At 56.4% G+C, this 22,083-nt stretch overlaps 1 protein-coding gene across 7 annotated transcripts in view; it reads right to left on the reverse strand.

The window, feature by feature from the left end:
• ADAMTS14 (ADAM metallopeptidase with thrombospondin type 1 motif 14) overlaps nt 1-22,083 on the reverse strand; it is an 83,104-nt gene that overhangs the window by 13,720 nt on the left and 47,301 nt on the right. For 6 of the 7 annotated variants that reach the window (XR_006886846.1, XR_006886847.1, XM_046649398.1 and 3 more), the window contains exons 5-15: nt 18,395-18,478; nt 17,496-17,652; nt 15,298-15,403; nt 13,429-13,572; nt 12,667-12,799; nt 11,100-11,213; nt 8,741-8,889; nt 6,617-6,792; nt 4,128-4,261; nt 3,625-3,748; nt 2,528-2,608 (exon numbers count right to left, since the gene is read on the reverse strand). Coding sequence is in view for 5 of the 7 variants with exons in the window: in XM_046649398.1 (XP_046505354.1) it covers nt 2,528-2,608; nt 3,625-3,748; nt 4,128-4,261; nt 6,617-6,792; nt 8,741-8,889; nt 11,100-11,213; nt 12,667-12,799; nt 13,429-13,572; nt 15,298-15,403; nt 17,496-17,652; nt 18,395-18,478 (1,402 nt within the window). In the remaining 2 variants the exon portion in view is untranslated. The remainder of the gene's footprint in view (nt 1-2,527; nt 2,609-3,624; nt 3,749-4,127; nt 4,262-6,616; nt 6,793-8,740; nt 8,890-11,099; nt 11,214-12,666; nt 12,800-13,428; nt 13,573-15,297; nt 15,404-17,495; nt 17,653-18,394; nt 18,479-22,083) is intronic. The other variant, XM_046649387.1, reaches the window with a different exon arrangement.

Consider the following 22,083-nt stretch of genomic DNA (forward strand, 5'->3'; position numbering starts at 1 on the left):
ACTCTACCATCCAGGCCCAGCTCAGAGTCCTGGCCTCACCACTGACCCACTCTGACCTTGAGCGACTATCTTAACCTCTGGGTGCCTCAGTTTTCTCAGCTGCAGAATGGGATAACAACAACCCACATGGATTGCCATGAGGCTCAGACGAGATAACGTATGAAAAGTGCCAGTTCGAGGCCCAGCACAAGGTGTATATTAACAGTGTGACTTCTCTTCCTTTTAAAGAGTCACTGTCACCAAAGTCCAGGAGAGACGAGTGAGTTTGGACAGGGCTCCGGCCTTCACAGCAGGCTGCCGCCTGTCCTGGGCTTCTCCAGAGGGTGCATACCCTGCCAGGCACACACACACAAGGGCACACATGCATACATGCGCCCCTACACATACACATGCATAAGGGCATGCAAACGCACACTCATACACACACACAAACACAGAGCCTGCACATTTTTACTGAGGGCCTGCCGTCTACCTCATACGTGTGTAATTGCACAACCTGAGCCAGCGTCAGGTTTCAATGCCCCATCCAGGTCCTGCAGAGCTCTAACCCCTCAGGGGACTCACCCACAAACCCCACTGAGTGTGCCACCCTGGGCCTGCCCCAGGGCTAGGAGCCTCTGCCCCGACCTCCACGGAAGCCGACCCTCGGCCTAGAGGAGCACTCCCTGCCTCCAGGGGATCAAGGAGCCAGACTTGTGGAGACAGGGGCTGGAAGGGGCTGCTGACCTTATGAAATCTTTGTAGGGGTGCAGCAGGAAGAGTATCTGTAAACTCCACCCTCTCCTTGGAGGAAAGGACCCTTCTCTCCTGCCCCCTCCCCTCCTCAGCCCCCGTTCCAGGGCACCAGTCCCCCAAGCCGACAGGCAAGTGGGCAGGGAGGTGGCCGAGCCAAAGCCCTCCACTCACGTACCCGCAAAGAGCAGTGTGGCTGGCGAGGGCACAGGGCAGGGGGCAGGAGACCCGGGCCCAGACAGGCTCAACCCATGAGCGAATCAGGGCACATGAGGGGCTGCAATCCACCTGGGCCTCAGTTTCCCCTTGTGCCTACTGCCTGTTGGTACTACACTCTCTCAGGTGCCTCTTCCAGAGCAGGTTAGGAACCCATCACAGCTGTACTAATGTGGATGTCCTCTCCAAGGGGCAAGTTCTCCAGGAGACTTTAAAAAAAGTTATTATTCTGATGATAATCAAAAACATGAATGCCAGAATTTTTGTTATATCTGAGCCTGCCCAGAGATGTTATGTTTTGTATTAGTGTTTATGATGAGTTCGTACCAAGCAGTGTGTCTTTGGGGCATAATAAACAAGAGGGGCCTCTGTGACATGCCAAGGCCAGGTGACATTGTAGCCCATATGCCCTCTGCAAAGGGGTATGAAAACAGACAAGTGTGGGAGAACCCAGCCACCACCCAAAGTGCAGGCAGCTGCCCACCCGCCCGCCGGGACCCAGCTCCAAACCATGTTTATGTGTTTTAAATTCAGATATAATTCACAGACCATACAATTCAGGCTCTTCAAGCGTGCAGTTCAGTGATTTTTACCATAGTCACCAGGTTGTGCAATCATCACCACTATCTAATTCCAGAACATTTTCATCACCCCAGAAAGAAAGCTGAGACCCATTAGCAGTCACTCCCCAACTCCACCCCCCCCCCCACCCCCCAAGCCCCTGATAACCAGTAACCTACTGTCTGTCTCTATGGATTTGCCTATTCTAGACATGTTCATTTTTTCACTGCCAATTTAGTTTCAGCAAAAAAAGAACACAAAGCAAACAAACAAAAATTCTCTCCCATTACAGTAATTCTCTTAACTTGAATTTTATTGCTTTATTTTGGGGCTCTAATTTTCCATCTGTCTTGGCTGTATAGTTGCACAACTGTTGTGAGCATAAGGGGTGGACATCTAGTTTAGGGACTATGTGATGAAGCATCATTATAATGAGAATAATTGAAGGGTCCATGTGGTCGACTGCACAAACGGCTCCAAATTCCTCCTGTACCTGTATGCACACCCCTCTGCATTGTGACTCAGTTTCCCAACAAGAGAGAGCCTGTTTCTACCCCTGGAGTCTGGGCTTGGCCATGAGACTTGCTTGGGCCAATGGGACATTTAACAAAGCATGACACAAGCTGAGACTGAAAACTGCTTGCACACTGGGGCTGCCTGCTCTTGCCACTCCTGGGGACTATGTGACAGACACCATGTGAATAATCCTGGGCTAGCCTGCTGGGGACATGGCCCTGTCACCCCCATGACCCCAGCCGCCAGTGGTACCAACCAGCTCCCAAGAGACCAAGCAGCAGACTGCATTTGCATGAGTGAGTCCAACGGAGCAGAGGCAGCACCCAGCTGGACCCAGCCCAAACTGATGGCTGGCAGAAGAATCTAACAAAAAGGTTCTCTGCCATTACTCAGATTTGTGAAATCTTCCCTCGTTAGGATCCTCTCCTCTGTTCTCCCAGCTCCCCAAGCCCGAAGGCAGGTCCCGGGCCTGGCTGCCCCCTCCTGGCACGCCAGCACTCACCAATGCGGTGCGGGGCCTTCTCCAGCTCCTCGATCTGGATGTGCCTGGCACCCGCTGGGATCTGGACCAGTTTGAGAGCTCCTGTGACAGGGGAGGACCCAGAAAAGCAGTGAGCATCCTGAGCCGGTGGCCTCAGTGCCCATCATCCCCCATGACACCCCCCACCCACGTACCCAGGAACCTCAGTTTCCTCATCTGTAAAACAGGAATGGGCCCTTCTCCACGAGGAGCTGTGGGGATCAAATGCGAGGCTATAGCTCCAAATGCTCTGTTAACTCTAAGGGGCTCTGTGTGTTGGTTTCTATTATTGCCCACTTTCTTAACCCTCCTCTTCTCTCCTGATTTTCCATCCCCCATTTCTTCCCACATCTTAAGTCACTGTAGGATTTGGATGAAACAGGCCATGAAGATCAAGTATGGCTGCCCTAGCTCCCCCTGACCCTCCCAATCCTAGGCCTGGAAACAAACCTTTCTCAGAGCCACCAACCTTGTCTCCACAAGGAGAGGCAAGACAAAGCTGTAACATTCCCAAAGGGGAAATAGATCTAGTTCATACTAAAGTGTCAAGAACTAACATCTGGCCCTTTTCAACAGCAAGTGTGACCAGATCAGAGGTAGGGAGGGAAGTCAAGGAACTCAAAGGTACCAGGAGTTCAAAGCAGGAGGCACTACAGGTTTGAAAAAACAAGGAGAGAGGAGAAAGCAGAGAGGAAAAGAAAATTACCAGTGTAGTCTGGGCCACATCTTCAGACCTGTCTGACCCCTCACTCCCACCAACAGGCCCAGGGCCAAAGAGATGGCCAAGCTCCTATCACAACACACAGCCTAGCAGAAATATGCTTCCGAGCTACTGGGCCCGTTGCAGGCAGCAGCGTGCCTGGAAGACAAGGCGGCCAAGCGTAGCTCCTGGCTCGCCAGCTGGGGCAACCTGCGAAGGTCCAGAGATGGGCTCCAGGGCCCCTCTTCCCTGCCCTGAACTGTGGCCTGGCTCAAGGAGGGAGGGCCCACCTGAGGGACAGCTCAGGCTCTAGGAACCCAGCTGGGGAACCCCAGAACCCAAGCCACTCCTGGTCGACGCTCAGCCCCAGCCCGCTCACCTGCCTGCTTGGAGGCCTTGCCCAGCGTCCCCTTCACAGTCCTGCAGTGGGAGTTGTCACCGCCACAGACCCCGCACTTGTCATCAGCCTTCATGGACCCCACCTCCTTGTCACAGCCGACGGGCTGTGGTCAGAGGTGGGGTCAGCAGGAGGAGGCTCCCATGTCCCCACCATCACCCCCAGGTGTAGCCCCCGGCTCCCTCCTGGGTCCCCAGGCCCCAGACACGAGAGGACCCTGGACCGAGAGGCATCCCTAGACAGGGCTCTGCTACAAATTCGCCATGTGACATGGGCAGGTCTTAAACCTGGCCCGCTCCTCTCCCCTCCAATGGGGCTGGCAGTAACCCCGGTCCAGCATCCCAGGGTTATGTCAAGGACTGAGGGGTGTCACAGGTGGGGAAAGTGGGGCGACGCTTGTCTTCCAGGGAGCAGAAGGGGCAGGCGGGGCAGCTCTCCATCTCCAGCTGCCAGCAGAGGGCGGGTGGCCTGCAGGGGGCACCCACCACACACTCTCCACGGGCACAGATGCTGTATGGGTCCCGGTAGCTGCAGCGTGTTCCATCATGGACCACCTGGTTCATGAAGACCACAGCCCCTGTGTCCTCCGACTGGCAGATCAGCTCACACTTCTGGGCGTCTGTGGGGAGAGGGACCAACCACACTGAGCCCCCAGGTGGGCATGGAGAAAGTGCACTGGCCCAGGACACCAGTGCACAGCCCATGGAGTGACATCAGCGCATGGCCCACGAAATGACACCAGCGCATGGCCCAGGGAATGACACCAGCGCACGGCCCAAGCAGGAAGCTCTGAGGGCCAGCTCTGGGCAGCGAGGGGAGCAACAGGTGTGGAGCCAGGGCTTAAAATCCCTATCATGTCACTTATTTATTAGCCAGGTAATCTTGGGCAAATTATCTGACTTCTCCGAGCCTCAGTTCCTTATTTGTTATCCCTGAACCGTAAAATGCCACATCAGGATGATGAGAAAAATCAAATGACAAAATAATAATAAGCCAACACTTAGTGAATGCTTACTGTGTGCCAAGCACTTCCAAAACCTTTACACACTCTTGATGTGCAACTTTAAATGCTTTCTGTGAATTAACTCATTTACATCTCTCAAGGAAGTAGGTTCTAGCATTACAGAGAAGGAAACCCAGGACCAGAGAGGTTAAGGAATTTGCTCAAGGCCACACAGCCATGCAATAAGCAGAAGAGCCAGGATTCTAACCCAGGCTGCCTGGCCTTAGTGCTGCTCTGACCCCTGCACACACTTCACCGGTCACACGGATGATGGGGTATCCTAACACATCTGTGAATGTTAGCAGGCCAAGTGAAAGGCGGGCAGAAGAGCAGTCTGTGTTTGGGTTTGTAAAATGGAGCAGCACTGAGGGAGGGTGGGGAGTCCTTCCCAGGTCTAACAACTGAAGGTTCTCTTCTCTATCCAGGCTATTGACGTCCCCAAAAAGGAGGCTCCAGAGAACATAGAAACACCTGCTGTGTTCTTCAGAAAAAGGGAGGCAGGGGCTTAGCCAACATCCCGGGATTTGTCTAAAAGTGCAGGGAAAACCCAAAGTCCCGCTGCCCCCACAGCCTCCTGCCCCTCCCCACCCCGTGCCCCTGTGGCTTGTTGGGTTCTGAATGGACCAGCAAGGCTTTCAAAGCAAGCTGCTCCCTCAGCCACATTTCTAAGGACCCGTCTGGCTCCTTGCTCCTGGTGCCCAGGCTCCTCGGACACCTAGTGACATCTTGCCCCAGCACTCAAGTCTGGAGCCACAACATCCAACACCACTTTGGATTTCACACATGGTGGGACCTGGGCCAGGGGTCAAGGGGTGGGGGGCTCCAACCCTCCTACAGACAGGAAGGACTTTGACCTGTCTGCCCCAGGCAGGTGGGTCTCCGGGCAGCCGTGGAAGGCAGCCAACAGTGGCAAGGGAGTAGTGAGCTCCCCAGAGTGGGAGGAATCCAAGCAGAGGGAAGACACTCCCTGCCAGCCTGTTCCGGAGGGGTCTGTGCACCAGCGGGCAATGGACAGGCCTCTGTGGTCCTTTCAAACTTGAAGATTGTCATTCTAAATGTGAGCTGAAGAACTGAGGGGTCCTGCAACTGATACTTTGGAACCAGGGCTACAAAGGGGTGGCCCTGGGCTCAGGAGAGGAAGGGCTGTTCTCATTGCTCCATCTGAGGCTGAGGGCTGTGTGTTAGGGGGTGAGTATCTGTCTTTGGAGGGACCATGGAAAGGCCGGCAGGGGGAGGTGGAGCCAGAGGACGGTTACAGGCCCCTCTAGCCTGAAGGCTTTAAGACACCATGAATCCCAGCCCTTCATGGGCTTCCCTCTGCCGCTATGAAAGCCATCACTAGAAATGCTCCAAAACAGACAGATGCTGGCACTGGCTTGGTCCCAAAATTCAGACCCTGTGGGTGAGTCCCGAGGCCTGTGTCTGTCCCAGGGCAGCCTGGAGGGGGTCAGTGTGAGGATCCCACAGGCCCCCATCGGCCTGCCTCTCAAATCATTTTCATTAACTGCTAAAACGGCAGCACAATCAGTAAAACCTACAAGCACGGCAGGTCACAGGACCGAGCTTCTTAGGACGTTGGTTATGCAAAGCGAGGGGGCTGAGCCTGTGTGGTGCCTTCCCTCAGGGAAGGACATGTCACAGGCACCAGCCCCAACAGCCGGCACTGCCGCCGGCCTCAAGGGCACCCCTGGGTGAAGTGTCCCTTGCTCAAGGCATTTTCCTGGCATCTGCCAGAAAACAGTCATCAGAGTACCATATCAGAGATGGGTCTGATGAGGACGGTGGTCCCCCGAGGTAAACAACACAAAGGGCTTCACAAAGGTCTGTGGCAAGCCTGCTGACTGCAATGTCCCTTCTGGTGTCCCCACTGTCCCTCCACCTTCGCCAGCAGGGGAGGCCCTGCTGGGGAAGACACAGACCCAGCACATGCCCAGGGATGTGGGGGTGGGAGGGGGAGCAGGGCCCGCTCACCGTCATCAGGCTCGTAGGGGACCCAGCTGTGCTTGGCGTTCTGGTGGATGTAGTAGGAGTTGCGCTTGGCACACTGCTGGGCCCGGAAGTCCTCGTAGGGCCCCGGACACTCCTCGCTGTTGCAGATCTGGTACTGGAACGTGGGCCCTGAGCACAGGCGGCCTCCGTAGGCTGGGCTGGGCAGACACAGAGACCCAGTGACCTTGGTGGCTGGGAAGGCTGGGGAGGGCCAGGCTTCCGACATGGCCACCAGGGGCAAGCTCGGCCTTAATAGAGCAGCATCAAAAGGAGGTCCACTAACTCATAAACTGGAGAGGGACCCCCACTGCTGGGGCTGCTGAGCTCAGAGCCTTCCAGATCCCTCTTGCTCCTTCAGGCATACGCCACCTATTCCACCATGTGGCGGGGCAGGGGGGGGGGGGGGGGGGGAGAGATGGGGGCAGAAAGCAGGAAAGACAGGAATGACTAACCCTCTCCAACTGGGCTGGAAGGGAAATCAGTCTTACTCATCTGTGTATATTCTTCCAGCTGTTACACAGGGCCTGACAGACAATAGGTACTCAGTAAATGACTCAGCTACTCCTGTTTGCATCTGCTTCCATTTAATACCATGATAAACTAAGGAGTGGTAAAGAGACGGACCTGGAATCAGAAGATCTGGCTGAATCTAACCCCAAGTCCTGATTGTGTTTGTCCCCGGGCAAGTGGCTTAGTCTTGCTGTACCTTAATTTCCCCTTTAGAGGAGGGACCATAAAATGTATTTTATCTGCCTCCTAGTGTGCCTGTGAAGAATAAATAAGAAAAGCTATTTTAAAGCAATCTGTACTCTCTCCTCCAGTAGGTTACAGGATTAGGTAAGATTATGGATACACAGTATCCAAGCTGGTCCTGCTCAGACAGCCGGGAGAACCACCCGCTTACACACACCACGGCGCTTAGCGTCCCACCTGGCACAGAGCAAGTGTTCGATACGCTGCAATAATTATAACAGCAGCTGCTATTTATTAGTGCTTAATCTGTGCTGGGCATGGTGCTGAGAGCACACATATTATTTCATTTAAGCTTCATAAAATAAAAAGTTACTATTACAGAGGACTTCAATAAATGGAAATAACAATCGTCATGACTGGAAGGTGGTTTTCTCAGTGGGCACCGCTGGGCCTTTCTCTAACTCCGGCTTTCATACCCTCATCAGGTGGAAGTTACACGGCAGTTCATTTTGGCTCGTATTTGTACAAGGCCAGTATAGCCACCTGACACAGGATCAAGCTGCTCCAGGAGGTAGTGAGTTCCCCATCCCTGGAGGTAAACAGCAGAGTATGAAGGACCACTCCTGAGGATGCTAGAGGGCGGATGACCACCACCGAGCCGCTGCGTTCCTAGGGCCCTGCCGTTCTGCAGTCCTCATCAGCTCACTCAGCACCATGAGGGTAGGCCAGACCCTGCCCCACAGAGGGTCAGAATCCCTCGTTCCTGGAGGCAGCCCCACGTGGCCGACTCCGGCCGGCCCCTGTCTCTCATGAAGCTCCTTAAGCAGGTGCTTCAGCGTGGGAGATGGAGGCTATAGAGAGCTGGTGCTCCAAAGTTCCAAAACCATGGGAGGGGATGCCATAGAAGGGATAACAAGGGAGAAATGGACTGCTTCCCCAGAATGCTGAAATTTGGGAGGGGGTGGTGAGAGACGGGATTTGACTATAGGAAGAGGTAAGTTAAGAAAAATTAAAGGATGTTTTGCTTCATGTGGTAGAAAAAAAACTTGGGGAATTTATTCTCCCAAGACATGGCCATTGAACACTTAGCTCAGGGTTTTCTCAAATTTAGCTGGAGGATCAGGATCATGGCAGGGCTTGTTAATATGGCAGAGTCCTGGGCCCACCCAGCCTGTGCGGGCAACCTTCAGGACACGAGAGTTTGCAAATCACTGGTTCAGACCCATTCTCAGATGGCAGACCCAGCCAGAAGTGACCTGGCCCCCCAACAATTTTGGGTCCTCATCCATTAGAATACATAACCCCTGCAGGGGTCCTCCTCTTGTGCCCCACCCCCCAGTGCCTTCCCCTCCAAGCCCCTCAGGCCTGGAAGCGGGGTTCCCTGCCTTGCCCACCCCAGCCAAGCACACTCACGGGGGATTATCACAGCTCCGGCTGCGGGATCGAACCCCGCCCCCGCATGACCGCGAACATGACCCGAACGTGGTCCAGGAGCTCCAGCCTCCATCCTGGCCGTAAGTCTGCTCCAGCGACTTCCAGATGCAGTGACCTTTGAAGCACCACTGGGATGGAACAGAGGGCATGACGTCACCCTGGGGCCACTGCTGCCCTGCCTGCCATGGAGGGTGCCCAACCAGGCACATGGCACAGCTGGTAGGCACCATGGTGAGCCCAGAGAAAGGGTCGTTAAGAGCACAAGCCTTGGGGTTACACAGAATCCCCCCCACCATGCACTGAATGACCTTCAGCAAAGGACTCCCCTTTCTGAGCCTGTTCTTCAACTGTACGACGTGATGAAAGCACTGTCCACAGAGCTGCTGTGAGCATTCAATGAGACAACACCTGGCACATACAGCCCTCCAAAAACGGCAGACGGTATTATTAAAGATGATAATAACTGTGCAATTATTTGCTTCACTTTTCCAGGAGAAATAAAAGCCTGATAGAGGAGAGAAGACACAATTTTCCCACACTATCTAGAGTTGATCTTGGCTGTACCTCGAAACCACCATCCAGGGGCCACAAGCAGGTGTGCTCGTGGGAGGCAAGCCAGCCACATGGGGAGGTCCGTCCATGTGGTGGAGGGACTGTATGCATCGAGTCCAAGAGGCCTGGGTTTGAACCCCAGCTCAGCCTTTCCCAGCTGTGTGTGGCTTTGGCATAACTTCACCTTGCTGAGCCTCAGTTTACTCACCTGTTAAATGGGACTGTTCTAAGAACTGACGGGAATTAACAAAGGCCTGTGCACAGGGCCAGGCACAAAGTAGGCCTCAACCAAAGTTAATTCCCTTCCCTTTTCCTGTAGGGCCACAGGGAAGAAATACAGCAAAGCTCTCTGTGTCTTTTTCAAGACATAACTCAGTGGTTCCGAGCCACCCTGGGGAACTTCAAAAACTCCGGATGCCTCAGCTTTACCCCAGACCAACGGAGTCAGGATCTCTAGGCATAGGGAATTTTTAACTAAGCTTGTAATTTTTAAAAGAAGCAGCGGAGCCAGCCCCTTGGCCTAGTGGTTAAGTTTGGCACGCTCTGCTTCAGCAGCCCAGGTTTGGTTCCCGGGTGCGGAATTACACCACTCATCTGTCAGTGGCTACGCTGTGGCAGCGACCCACATACAAAATAGAGGAAGACTGGCAGTGGATGTTAGCTCAGGGTGAATCTTCCTCGGGGGGAAAAAAAAACAAAGAAGAAGAAGCAACATACTTTGTATACCGTAAAATTCACTCATTTCAAGTGTACAAGGCAATGATTTTTCATAAATTTACAGCATTGTGCAATCATCACCACCATCCAATTTTGGAACATTTTCATCACCTCAGAGAGATATCTCGTGACCATCTGCAGTCACTCCCCACTCTGGGGGTGGGGACTTTTAAAGCTCCCCAGACGGTTCTAATATGTGGCCAAAATTGAGAGCTGCTGATTAACTGTTACATGAAATTGTGATGCGACAGGGCCTGGGACTTTGAAAACACCTGGAGCAGGTGTACCAGTCTTCAGGATAATAGCACGGCGGGGTTGGGGCCATGGGAAGCCCCATCCATCGGTGAAGGGACAGACTCTACACCCCTGTAAGTGGGAGGAGCCTGGTGAGGGCAGAGGGCAGAGGGCAGGCTGGTGGGGGCGGGTCCCCAGGCTGGGATCCCAGCTGATGCTGAGCCATCATCACGCCTCTCAACACTGCTTCTTCCGAGCTCTCTCATTTGCTTTGACGTGACTCTGTGACTTCAGAACAACCCCGAGAGGTGGGAAGGATGCTTGGCCAGAGGTCAGGAGGAGTTCAGTGAATGGCCCAAGGTCACCCCACAGCGATCATGGCAGGGCCAGCAATAGAGCAGAGGTGGGGTTCACACCCCAGCCCAGGGCTCTCAGCCGCAGCTATGATGTCCCCTGACAAACAGAGCCCTGCACCCACACACGCGTGAGGGAGCAAACAGACAGGGAAATGCGTGACAGGGCAGGTCTGGGGGAGGAGGTCTCGTCCTCCGCATCTGTAGAATGGGAGTAAGCACTCCGGGCGGGTGGCCTATGAGGTAGTGCCAAGCTCCACAAACTGCAGAAGCCACGGAGTGTGGGGTGGGAGAGAGGGAGGGTGTGAGTGTGTGTGAGTTCACCTGCAGCCTCGGTGCACATCTACCTCACACGAGGCTCGCACCTGTCCTCCAGCACCGCCCCCCACATTCATATACACACTAGGTGGGGAGGCAGGGGTTCTCCTGAGACCTGCACTTCAGGAAGCCACTCCTGCTGTAGACCCCGGGCCCGCAGGTACCTTGCCTGGCTCGCACTCGGTCCCGTCCAGCGGCGGCCCCTTCTTGGTCTTGCAGAAGTATGGGTTGTCAGGGTGGCTGCACCACAGCTGTTTGCAGGGCTCAAAGGTCCTGAACTGCGTGGAAGGGGAACAGGGTCACAGGGCAGGACTGGCTCTCCAGCTCTGACAAGTTGTCCAGGGTGCAAAGGGCAGGGACACAGAGAGAGAGGAGGGTGGTGGACACTGGGCCCAGAAGACTGCGAAGAAGGTAGGAGGGGACTGTGCAACCAGAGCCACACACATCCTCAAGCTCCACCCTACCCCAAGTGCCAGTGGCCTCCAGCGCCCCCTCCTCTCTCCAACAGGGCACAGAGAAGAGGGGGCCAGGCACAGCCCTCACCCTCTCGTCTCCCTCCCCAGGCCTCCCTCCCCGCCTTTGCAGAAGCCACTTTGTGACTGAGTGCAGACTAGGGTTTGAGGCTCTAGGGAGGCGGGGCCCACCAATGCCCCCTGAGTCCTGTGCACGTGGGGGCATCGAGGGGCCTGCCGGTTTAGCTCAGACCTGCAGCACCCAGACAAAGTCAGGACTCCATCTCCCTCCAATCTCACCAGCCTGCCAGAGGCTGGTGACCTTAAGTTTCCAATTGTCTAGGAAAGCCCCAATTTCCTTTTCTCTTCTGTCATCCGTGCCAGCCAGACAAGTGTCCTGCAAATACAGCACTGGGGCATTGAAACCCCCTATCCCAGGCTGTTCCCTGACTCGCAAAGCAGAGACCATGTGTCCCACTGTGCCCTGGGCAGTGGAGAAGGTGACCATGTGCAGGCCCTCCTGGTTCTATAGAATGGAGGGGGGGGGCTGCATTCCTGGGTGAGGGGCTTGAGGCACTCGGGTCACCAAGGCCTGCCCCATCAGAAAGTCCTCTGCCCCAGGATGTCCCCTTCTCTGAGCCTCCACCTGGGCCCCAGTTAGCAGCTGTTCAGTTCTCTCCTGGGTGGCTCTTGCTGGCCGCCAGGCCCCAGGCTCTCCCCAGCCCTGTCCTGCAGAGTAGGGACAGGACTATGCTCTCCGTATCCATCTCCCAGGCGTGGGAGAAAGGGAGCATGGAATTGACCCCCTGGAGAGAGGAATGTGCGGGCACAGGAGAATTTCACTAGGGTGGGAAGTCAGCCCCAAACCCCTGAAGAGCAGATGGTGGCAACTATTCCTCTGCCAGGCCAGAGCCCAGTGCCTCATCTGACATGCGGACTGCCTGGCATTTAAGCCCCTGGTGACCAGCTCAGCCAGGATCCCATTGGCCATCTGCCCTCTGTTTTACTCTGTTCCCATCTTTTCCAGGGCTGAAGTGTTCTCTAGCCACTGCACACATCTGCCCCCACAGGTGGGACTGGGCAGGGCAGGTATGTGCAGAAGGTGGTAGGGCCTGGGCCCTGGTCACCCTGCATCCCCCCATGGTGGCTGGCACTGAGGCTGCAGGCCCATCACGGGGCCACCTGGCTGGCAGGGCAGACGGTGCTCTGTGACTGACCAGCCTGGGTCACAGAGGACACGGCCTGGCGCCCCGGCTGGCAGAGGCCGGTGGAGACTCACCACCGAGCAGGTGTGGTACCCAGTGCCGAAGTCGAAGCGGCACTGCTCGTCCATCGAGTAGTCGATGCCGGGCAGCTCCGGGGGCCGGGGCCAGGCGGGCACAAAGGGGTCATCGAGCAGGCAGTCGTAGGAGCTGCCAGTGGAGACCGGGAGGTGAGCCAGGCGGAGGCAGGAATCCCTTAGCTCTCCATTCCCGGGGCTGGGAAGGCCTGCAGGAGTCCACCCACTGCCCTGCGCCAGGAGCTGCGTATTCTGGGGACAACGGCTGCCCTGGGCCCCCCTCACGCAGAACCTCGCTTCCACCAACGCGTGCCTGGGGTCAGAAGCTCAGCCTGTAGCTGCCTTACAGGGCCAGTTTTGCCCACTTTAGAGGGACATGCTATGGCCAAGAGCAAGGGCTGGTTCATGGACAATTTGAGGGCTCACTGCACTGAGGGAAGAAGAAAAGTCAGCCCGCCATGCAGAACATATGCTGGGCCAGCTGCCACACGAGGTTAGTGACAGTACCTCTGCCCGTACCTGCCCCATCCAAATCCACTCTGCGCCCAATCTCGGCCTTGACCCCCAAGTCTAACGCTTGTCCTGGGCCTCCACATCCCTGGAGCCCCGGGAGCCAACTGGCAAAGCCAGGAATTGAGCGTGTGTCACGGGCGGAATGGTGTTGGGAGGGGAGGTCACTTGGGGGAGACGGGTAGCTGTGTGACCTCTGCGTGGAGTGGCGGCACGCTCCCCGTCCCAGCCCCCAGGGCAGAGGCAACCTACGGGAGGTAGCGGCTGAGCTCCAGCTTGCTGCAGCGGGACCAATGGAAGCGGTGGAAGGCAGCCTGCACCAGGGGCGCCATGACGCTGCCCAGGCTGGTCTCATCTGCGCAGCCATTCCCCTGACCGTCATGCTCCATGCCGAGCCTGGAGGGTGTGGGAAGACAGAGGGGAGCCCTGAGTCATGCTCAGGGAGCCCGCCCCGGGAAGACAGGCAGGCAGGCCAGCAGTGGGAGACCCTGCCCTGAGCAGGCTTCAGACTGCACCTCTTGGCCTCAGTTTCCTCACCACGCAGCGGGGAGGACCACCCCTCTGGATGGAAGCTGAAGCCCCACCCTGACCCCCAATAGGGCTGGACTCATTCTGTCCTCCTGCCCCCTCCTCAAACTCCACTCACGTCCTCACAGCTTCCAAGCCCAGCTCAAACCCCACTCCTGCCCCAGGGGACCCTCCCTGGCCTCCTGGCTCATGGGCTGACCTCCCGCAGCAGGGCCACCTGTATCATCACTAACAACTCGCACGCCAGGCACTGTCTTCCCACCAGACCCAAGGCCTTTGGGTACAAGGACCAGGTCTCCTTCAGTTCAGTTCAACCCCATTTGCTGAGCCCCTCTGGGCCAGCCTCTTAAGCTGCTCCAAGACCCCACTGTACTTAGCACAGAGCTTTGCACATGGTGGGCACCTATTACAATGACAGCTGAAATTTTAAAGTTGTCTTTATAGTTAGTATTCAACGCCAAAACCCAAAGGTTCTAAATTCTTAAATACTCCAGGTGGCTGCAACTGGCCTTGACTACTCGACACACGGGCTTCTAAGCTTGACCTTGTCCCTCCAGAGGGAGGGGCCCCTGCTCAGTGAAGAGTGGACACCTCCTGCCCCCACATACAGGAAGACAAACTCCTGGCTCCAGAATATGTAGAACCACTGGCTTCCAGGGCAGGAAGAGACCTCGGAGGTTCCCTGGGGCCAGCCTCTCTGCACAGATGAGGAAACCGAGGCCCCAGAGAGGAGGCACACCTGCCCGGGAGGGGCAGAGTTGGGATGAAGTCTGCATGGGCTTCCTGCGCTGGTTGGGTTGATGAGGAGATGGGTCCGGCAGACCGTGGACGGCAGACCCGCCTGCTGGGGCTGGCCCCTCCTCTCCTTCCCACGCCCTGCAGAGAGCAGCTTCCCTCTGTGTGACAGCGGGGGCGGGGGTGCACGTCCCTTAGCTCTGCCCCTGTGCACAGACAAGGCACGACCGTGGCATGTGCACATTGCCACCTGACACGTTGGACAGAGGCTTATTTGCTTTTTCCCGGCTTCTAGAGCTCTTCTCTGTCCTGATCTCCTCTGTAGCCCCATTCCTAGAATAGGGCCTGGCACACAGCAGGTGCTCAAGAAATACAGGTTGAATGAATGAATGAACATGCTCTAGACAAAATCCCAGCCCAAGGACCAAGCAAGCCAGCCTCCAGCCCGGCCCGTGGCCTGAGTGCCAGTGCACTGCTTACGGTGGGCTCAGGCCAGCACTCCAGTGTGTGACGAGTGCCAGCGCAGGCTGGAAGGGCTCTCAGAAGGGCCTCGAGGAGGGGATGGGATGGAGGGGCAGAGACTACCCAGAGAGCACACTGCCTACCACAGGACACTGCCACTGACCTGCCCACAGGCAGGCCCACATCTGGGCCCCCAGGCACAAGGCAGACCCAGAATTGCTCGGGTAGTCCCGGGCCCCTGGGCTCCCTCCCCACCAGCACAAGGCCTCGCTGCAGGGTAGCTCCTCTGGCATCTCCTCAGACACTGGGACAGGAGCCCAATTTGGGGCAAAGCCTCCCACACCCACAGACATCCTGGGAGCTCACAGCACAGCCAGCCCTCTTGGTGCCACTTACACGTGGCCGGTCTCGTGGGCCACCACGAAGGCTGAAGAGAAGCCGTCCTCGTGGTTAAGAGCACAGCTTCTCAGGGGGTGGCACATGCCAGTGACAGGTGCATACCCTGCCGGGAGAGGAAGAGAGGTCAGAGAGAGAGGTCATGCACAGGTGAGGCAGGACACAAGGTCTGTGCCCTACCGGCCACTGCAGGGACATCCTGACTGGTCACTGCCGGAGGGTCCCTGGAGGAAGAAGGATCCTTGCAAAGTACCCCCGCAGTGGAACAGTCTGGACCAAGCTGCCCCCACATCCTAAGGCTTCCGGCTTCCCTCTCGGCCTGCAGCTTCCCTGTGCCTGTTAGAAGGCAGCAGGATTTCCAGACAGGGCCCGAGCCTGCGCACACCTGACTCCCATGCCTCGTCCCTCCAGCCAGCCAGTCAGTTAGTCAACAAACAAGCTCCAAATGCTTTCTAGGTGGGGGTAGGGGTGGCATAGTGTTAGATACTACGGGGAAAACAGAGGAATCAAGTCAGAGCCTCCCATCCCCCAACCTACAACACCCCCACACTTAGGGGCCCACGGCTTAGCAGGGACAAGGGTCAGGAGGTGAGTTACGTGTGTGCCTGCAGGGCCAGAGTTCAAGGAGCGCAGCACGGAGTGCAGGGGTGATCTGGAGGAAGGGGCAGGTTTCAACTGAAGGGGCTGAGGGGACCAGGGAACGACTTATGGGGCACAGAGCTGGGCCTGGAGGACAGGTGAGACAATTCTCTGGAGGTGGAGAGACGGCATGTGGGTGTGGAGGACACAGGCAAGGGGGTAGGGCCCAGAGAGCCGTGGGCAGTGCAGGAACAGCGCGGCCCACGTGTACCAGGCAGCGCTGGTGCGAGGCCTGTGTTCTCAGGGGCCTGCTTTCAAGACCCACCCTGGGGCCCTGGTATGGGCTGAGAGGGTAGAGGGCCCGGGAACACACCCAAGGAGGGGTGAGGTAGCTCGCTCCTGGCGTGAGTTCCCTGCTGGGCCTGCAGCTGACCCTTCAGGACTGCCAAAGTGCTCTTTCATTGGAGAGGGTCTTGGGGGCACAATGAGAGGCTGTAGGGGAGCAGGTTTCTTGGGCCTCCAATGTCCTGGAGGTCTGAGATTCGCCTTACCTGGGATACAAGTACTCACATGGGTGTATGTTTGTGTGTCTGTGCATGTGTGTCTATGCAACCTGTCTATGCTGCAGGTTGCTGTGTTACATGTTTGTGCATGTACACGTGTATCTGTGCAGTGTATGCATGTGCCTATTGATACATGTGTCTATGTGTGCATGTATGTCCGTGTGTCTGTGCATGTCTATCTGTGTGTACGCAGGTGTATCTGTGTGTGTGCGTGCAAGTGCACATTGGGGGCTTTACGGATTCAGCAAGGAGCTCTTTGGGTCGAGGCATGGCTGCCAGACTCATTTCTAACATCGAACCAGAAAAAACTAGAAAGTCCTCAACTTGGAGCCTGGAGATCTAGTCTGAGTTTCAGATCTGTCTCTTCTCTGCTGTGGGACATAGGTGAGCCTTTTCACCACGATGTGCCTCAGTTTCCCCACATGGAAAACGGGGAGTGGTCAAAGCCTCCTGTGTTTGGAGAGCACTCACAGGCACACTCCGTCACAGACATTCCATGCACTCCTTGGCCCTTGCAGCAGCCCTGGAAGGAGGGAGGCTGCTATTTTATTTGCCCCATTCGACAGCTGAGAGATCACAGGCAGATGAAGTGAGCTTGGATCATCAGGCTTCAGAGGCACAGAGCTGGGGGCAGAGCACAGCCTTCCTTTCCGAAGTCCATACGGGCCCACCCTGCTGCCCCCCAGCCTGCAGTAAGGACAGATGGATGCGCCGTGGGCAGAAGCATCTTGAAGATCGCTGAGGGGTCTCAAGCAGCCAGCCTCTGGGATGGGAAGCACAGAGCCTGGGACCTGACCACTCACAGCTGCCCGCAATCTCGGCCCAGACAGTAGGGACCATGGCGGGGACCCCTTCACTTCCCCTGACCCCCGGGAAGCCATTCCAAAGCTCGCTCACCCATCTGGCCAGGGCCTGTCTCCAAAGTCCCATGGACCTTTTTGCTGCCAGGGAACCCAGCCGCTCAAACCTCCCTGGGGTGGCCCCAGAGAGAGCGCAGCCCTGAGCCTCGGCCTCTGCCCTACAGCTGCACACACCTGGCCTCTGCAAGTACAGTACCTGGCATACCTGAGGGCCCAAAGTCCTGCCGGGTGAGGAAGATGACATGGTCGTGGTGCTCTGCGTGGTCGGGGTCCTGGCGCTGCTGAGAGTGTGCCCAGCGACACACCTGTTCCAGGCTGCGCGAGGGGTTCCCACGCTCAATCAGGCTCAGGGACTGCGGGGGCCGGAGAGCATCAACAGCGGAGCGGTGGGTCGGAGCCCCCAGACCACAGCGGGCACCCGGCGCTCTCTTCCCACTGGCAGAGAACACCAAGGCCCACGGACTGCAGCGCTGGTCCCAAGGCCACCAGCCGTCCCAACGCTGGCTGCTGCTGGCACACAGCCCTCCCACTTCAGGGGATGTTCAGGTGCCAAGCCCTGGGCAGGGACACCCGTCGGCTGAGAACTCAACACGCATTCTCTCTAATCCCTCAACTAACCTGCCAGGCAGATGCTGTCCAGAGCATTTCCTCTACACTTACATTAATTGTCTTATCTAATCTTCAGAACAGCCCCTAGAGGAAAGCTCTGTTGTGACCCCCGTCTTGGGGAGGACAAGCGACTGGTCTAAGATTGTAGAACCCAGGGCCCCAGGGCCCCACCCTACCAGGACTTGTCTCGGTCGCTGCCCCTCCCTAAGCCCCACTTTCCCCATCGCTTCCTCAAGGACCAGGACCTTCAGCTGTAAGGGTACAGGACTGTCCATTTATCAGATTAGAGGGAGCCCTTAAGTCCTCGCTTACCAACCCCAAACGCCTCTGCCACTGAAGCCTCAATTCTAATGGTCTCAGGGCTCTGATTCCAGAGACAAAATGTTTCCTAGATGCCGTCTCCCTCCCCCACGCTGTAGCTGCTCCAATGCACTGGCCCCACACCCCTTGTCCCTCCACACCCCGCCTGCTGACAAGGCGGTTTACCTGCCGGTAGCCAACCATGATCAAGCGGACAAGGGCAATGTTTATGTGGGCTCCGAGGGACTCATCGTGGTAAATCTCATCCACCTGAAAGAGAAGAGCATGCAGTTTTAGGGGAAGTAAATGTTCGTTAAGGGCCTACTGTATGCCAGGTACTGGGCCAGGTACTGGAGAGAGGTAAAATGACCCGCCCAGGACGTGCAGCCAACGAGCAGCAGAGCTGGGCTTGAATCCTGGCTGCCTGACTCCGACCCTGAGCTCTCCCCACGAAGCCCAAGTGTGCGGGCGTCTGGTCTCAAACTCAGCAGCTCTGACCAACTCTCGCCTCTCTACATCTCTGAAGAGCCCTTACAGAAATGTCACCTGGCTCAGATCCCTCGTCCTCACATCCCTGCACACCTTTTCAATTGCCACCGCAATCATCTGTCTGGCCTGTCGGGCCGGGCACTGGGGAGGCAGCGGCAGGCGCTCCTCCAGGGCAAATCCAGGGGGAAAGTGCTGGGACCAGCAGCATCAGCATCACCTGGGGCTCACTGGGAAGGCAGAGCCTCAGGCCCAGCTCCTGGGTCAGAGTCTGCATTTGAACAAGATCCCTGGGGATTCTCAGGCACGATCAAGTCTGAGCATCACTGCATTGGCTACTCCCTCTCCCACCAGCCCAGGGACCTGTGGGGCAGTGCCTTGCACGGTTCATCAAAGCACGCAGTCCTATCTACTCCCCTACTCAGGAAGCCCCAGAACAGTGTCCATGACAGGTGGACACAGCCTCTGCCAGTCCACCCCCAAGGACAGGGAGCTCGCCCGCTCCTGAGGATGCCCATCTCCTGAGCCGTCCCATTGGACAACTCCAGCTTTTTTGCTTTAAAAAACTTTTTTTCTGAATATAAAACATTTCACTCTAAAAACTTTGAAAAGTACAAAAAAAGTAAAAGAAGAAAATTAAATCACCTCCCCTACTATTAGCCAGATACATAACAGCCACAGTTAACACGCTTCCTGCTCTATGTGTGTCTCATTTTACAAAATTGGAATCACACTGAATATACTCTTTGCATTTTGCTTGTTTCATGAAACATTATTCTGTGTGTTTAAAAGTATCATCTCCAGTGTCTGCATGGCATGCGCCACCACTTATGTAACTAATCCCCCAGTTGGACATAACCCCAGAGAGAAGTGATTTGTCCAAGAGGAGAAATGACTTGCTGAGCGAGTCAGTGTCAGTACACAGCACTAGTGGAGCAATGCAGCTCCTGGGAGCCAGAGTTCTGGTTCAAATCCCAGCTCTGTCGCTTTGGAGCTGGGTGGTCGGGGCAAACCAGGTAATTCTTTAGAACCTCCATTTCTGTCTCTTAGAACAGGGATCATAATGGCTGTCGTGTGGACGTCTCATGCCAACTCCACATCTGGGAATGATGAGTGAGCCACACAGGCAGAGAGGCCCCAGGCACCGACAGTGATGGAGACAGAAGTGGAACCCAGCCTCTGACTCCTGCCCGCACAGCTTCCCAGGAGCCGGGATAGAGTTTCATGCATGGCCCTGTTCTCACCACTTTTGTCCCTCTACGCCCTTCAGCTCACGAGCAAAGTAACCAGCCTACAACCCACACGGGGACTGTGGTCCACCAAATCCAGAGGAACCAGGCGGCCAGCCCCACATCTGAGAGTCCCCCTGGGAGAGGAAATCCAGGAGGGGAACCGGAGGTCTGCTCCTGTGCCAACACAGCCCTCCTGGGCCAGCCAAGGACAGGGCCAGGCTGTGGGGGCCAAGCTGTGGCAGCAGATGCTGTATGCACCGTGGAGCCCCAGCCCGCCTCTCCCAGTGCCCAGAACAGGCAGCTGCCCCAACTCATGAGCAGGCAGACTTCAGAGCAGCCAGCATCAGGCTTCCACCAGGGTCTGCCTGGCACCCACGTCTGGAGCCAACTGAGATGGAAGACCAGTGCCCCCTGTGGGACAGCAGGCCTCCCCAACACCCCGCCACACGGAATGGTGGGAAGTCCAACAGGCAGCAGCTCTTCCTCCCACCGGCCGCCTCTCCCCAGCAGGAACAGAGACATCATGGGAACAAGTGCTCAAATACATAAAGAGATGTCCTTCTCAACCCACACACCCTTGACTTGTCCCAGGAGAACTGCGGGCTGGAGGGGCAGGGGTCCAATCAGCCACACACACATTTTCTCCCCAATAAATTCCAACCTAAGGATTCTTCGCTGATCTGCTGACATGACTGCTGATCTGCAATAGAAAGACTCCTAACTAACCCCGACGTCTTAGCCCCTCCAACACCAGAACTTGGCCTTCCTTCTACACAGGGGTGGGGTCGGTGTCTCAGACCACCCTGACATGCCCTGTAGGCATGTAGACCAAGGGTGGGGTCACGGGTGACGCACATTCCACACAGCCACACCGCGCCCCACTACACACGTATAAACCACGGCCACCCCGGGGCAGGGGAAGAGAGCAGGCACTGGGAAACAGGTGGGGGCATCTGCAGGGCCCTGGGTGTAGCGAGTGCCCAGGGCCACTGCCTTCCTGCCCTGTCTCTCTCCAAAGTGGACCAGGTGGAGTGCTGCCAGAATCCTGCCGTATTACTCATTTCTATCCCCGCACGCAGCAGGCCAAACCCCTATCAAGGCCTCCAGTGACCCCCGCTCCCCTGCTCCATCTCCAGCCCAGGACACTGGGAGGTCCTCACGGTGGGACTGGGGAGGGGGCTGCCGCACTCTGAGCAGGAGGCAGAATCAGAGCCTGAGTGTCCAATGCTGATGGGGTTGAGTGGGACCTCATGACGCCACCTCCCACTCCCAGGTAACTGGCCTCAATGCAAACACTGAGCAAGCAGAAAGGGACACCCCATCTGGAGAGACCACTCAGCACCCTGAAACAATCCCCAAAGGCTTCGGGCGACTGGTATACGGAGCTCTGCAGCACAGACTCCCTATGCCACCCCCCAGGAGCTGAGGGAACAGATGGTACACGTGTGGGCAGGAGGGGTCAGGGAGGTCTCCCTGGAGGACCGGCAGGATCTCTGGACTAAGAAGGTTGTGGACCCTTCGGAGGAGATGGGCAGAGGCTTGGTGCAGGGGAGAGGAAGGCAGGAGCCATGTGGAGCCACCAAGAGAGCCCCGAGGTCATTGGCAATCAAGGTAACTGAGGCCAACCCCCATGTGATAGGGACTTTCTTCCCAGCCCATGCTCACACACCTCTAGCAATGGGGAGCTCTCGGCTGTTAAAATGTCCTCAGTGCCATAGGCCCCACTCAGCCTTCCCGTCCACCTCCTCCACTGGCCTCAAGTCTCCCTCTTGAAGTTTCACTGAGCACATCTGCGCCATTCCTGGGGACAGATGGTGACCACAGTCTCTCAGGGACTTCTCCAAGCTCACATCAGTCAAGGAGAAAATCTCACAGGCAGCAAGAGAGAGAAGCCAGATCATTTAGCAAGGAAGCACCATTGGGTTGGGAGCAGGGTTTCAACGTAACAAGGGGGACACTGAAGTGACACCACCAAAGCACCAAGATAAAGGAACTGTTGACCCAGAATCCTGGGCCCAGCAAACTATCTCTTAAGAACCATGATGAAATGAAGACGTTATCAAGTAAGCAAAAACTGAGACAGTTTCACAGGACCCACTAAAGGATGCGCAGGAAAAGAAGATGGAAAATGATCTTGAAAAGGACACCTAACCCACA

The sequence above is a fragment of the Equus quagga genome, chromosome 2 (genome assembly GCF_021613505.1).
Source record: "Equus quagga isolate Etosha38 chromosome 2, UCLA_HA_Equagga_1.0, whole genome shotgun sequence".
In the NCBI taxonomy this organism is placed as follows: domain Eukaryota; kingdom Metazoa; phylum Chordata; class Mammalia; order Perissodactyla; family Equidae; genus Equus; species Equus quagga.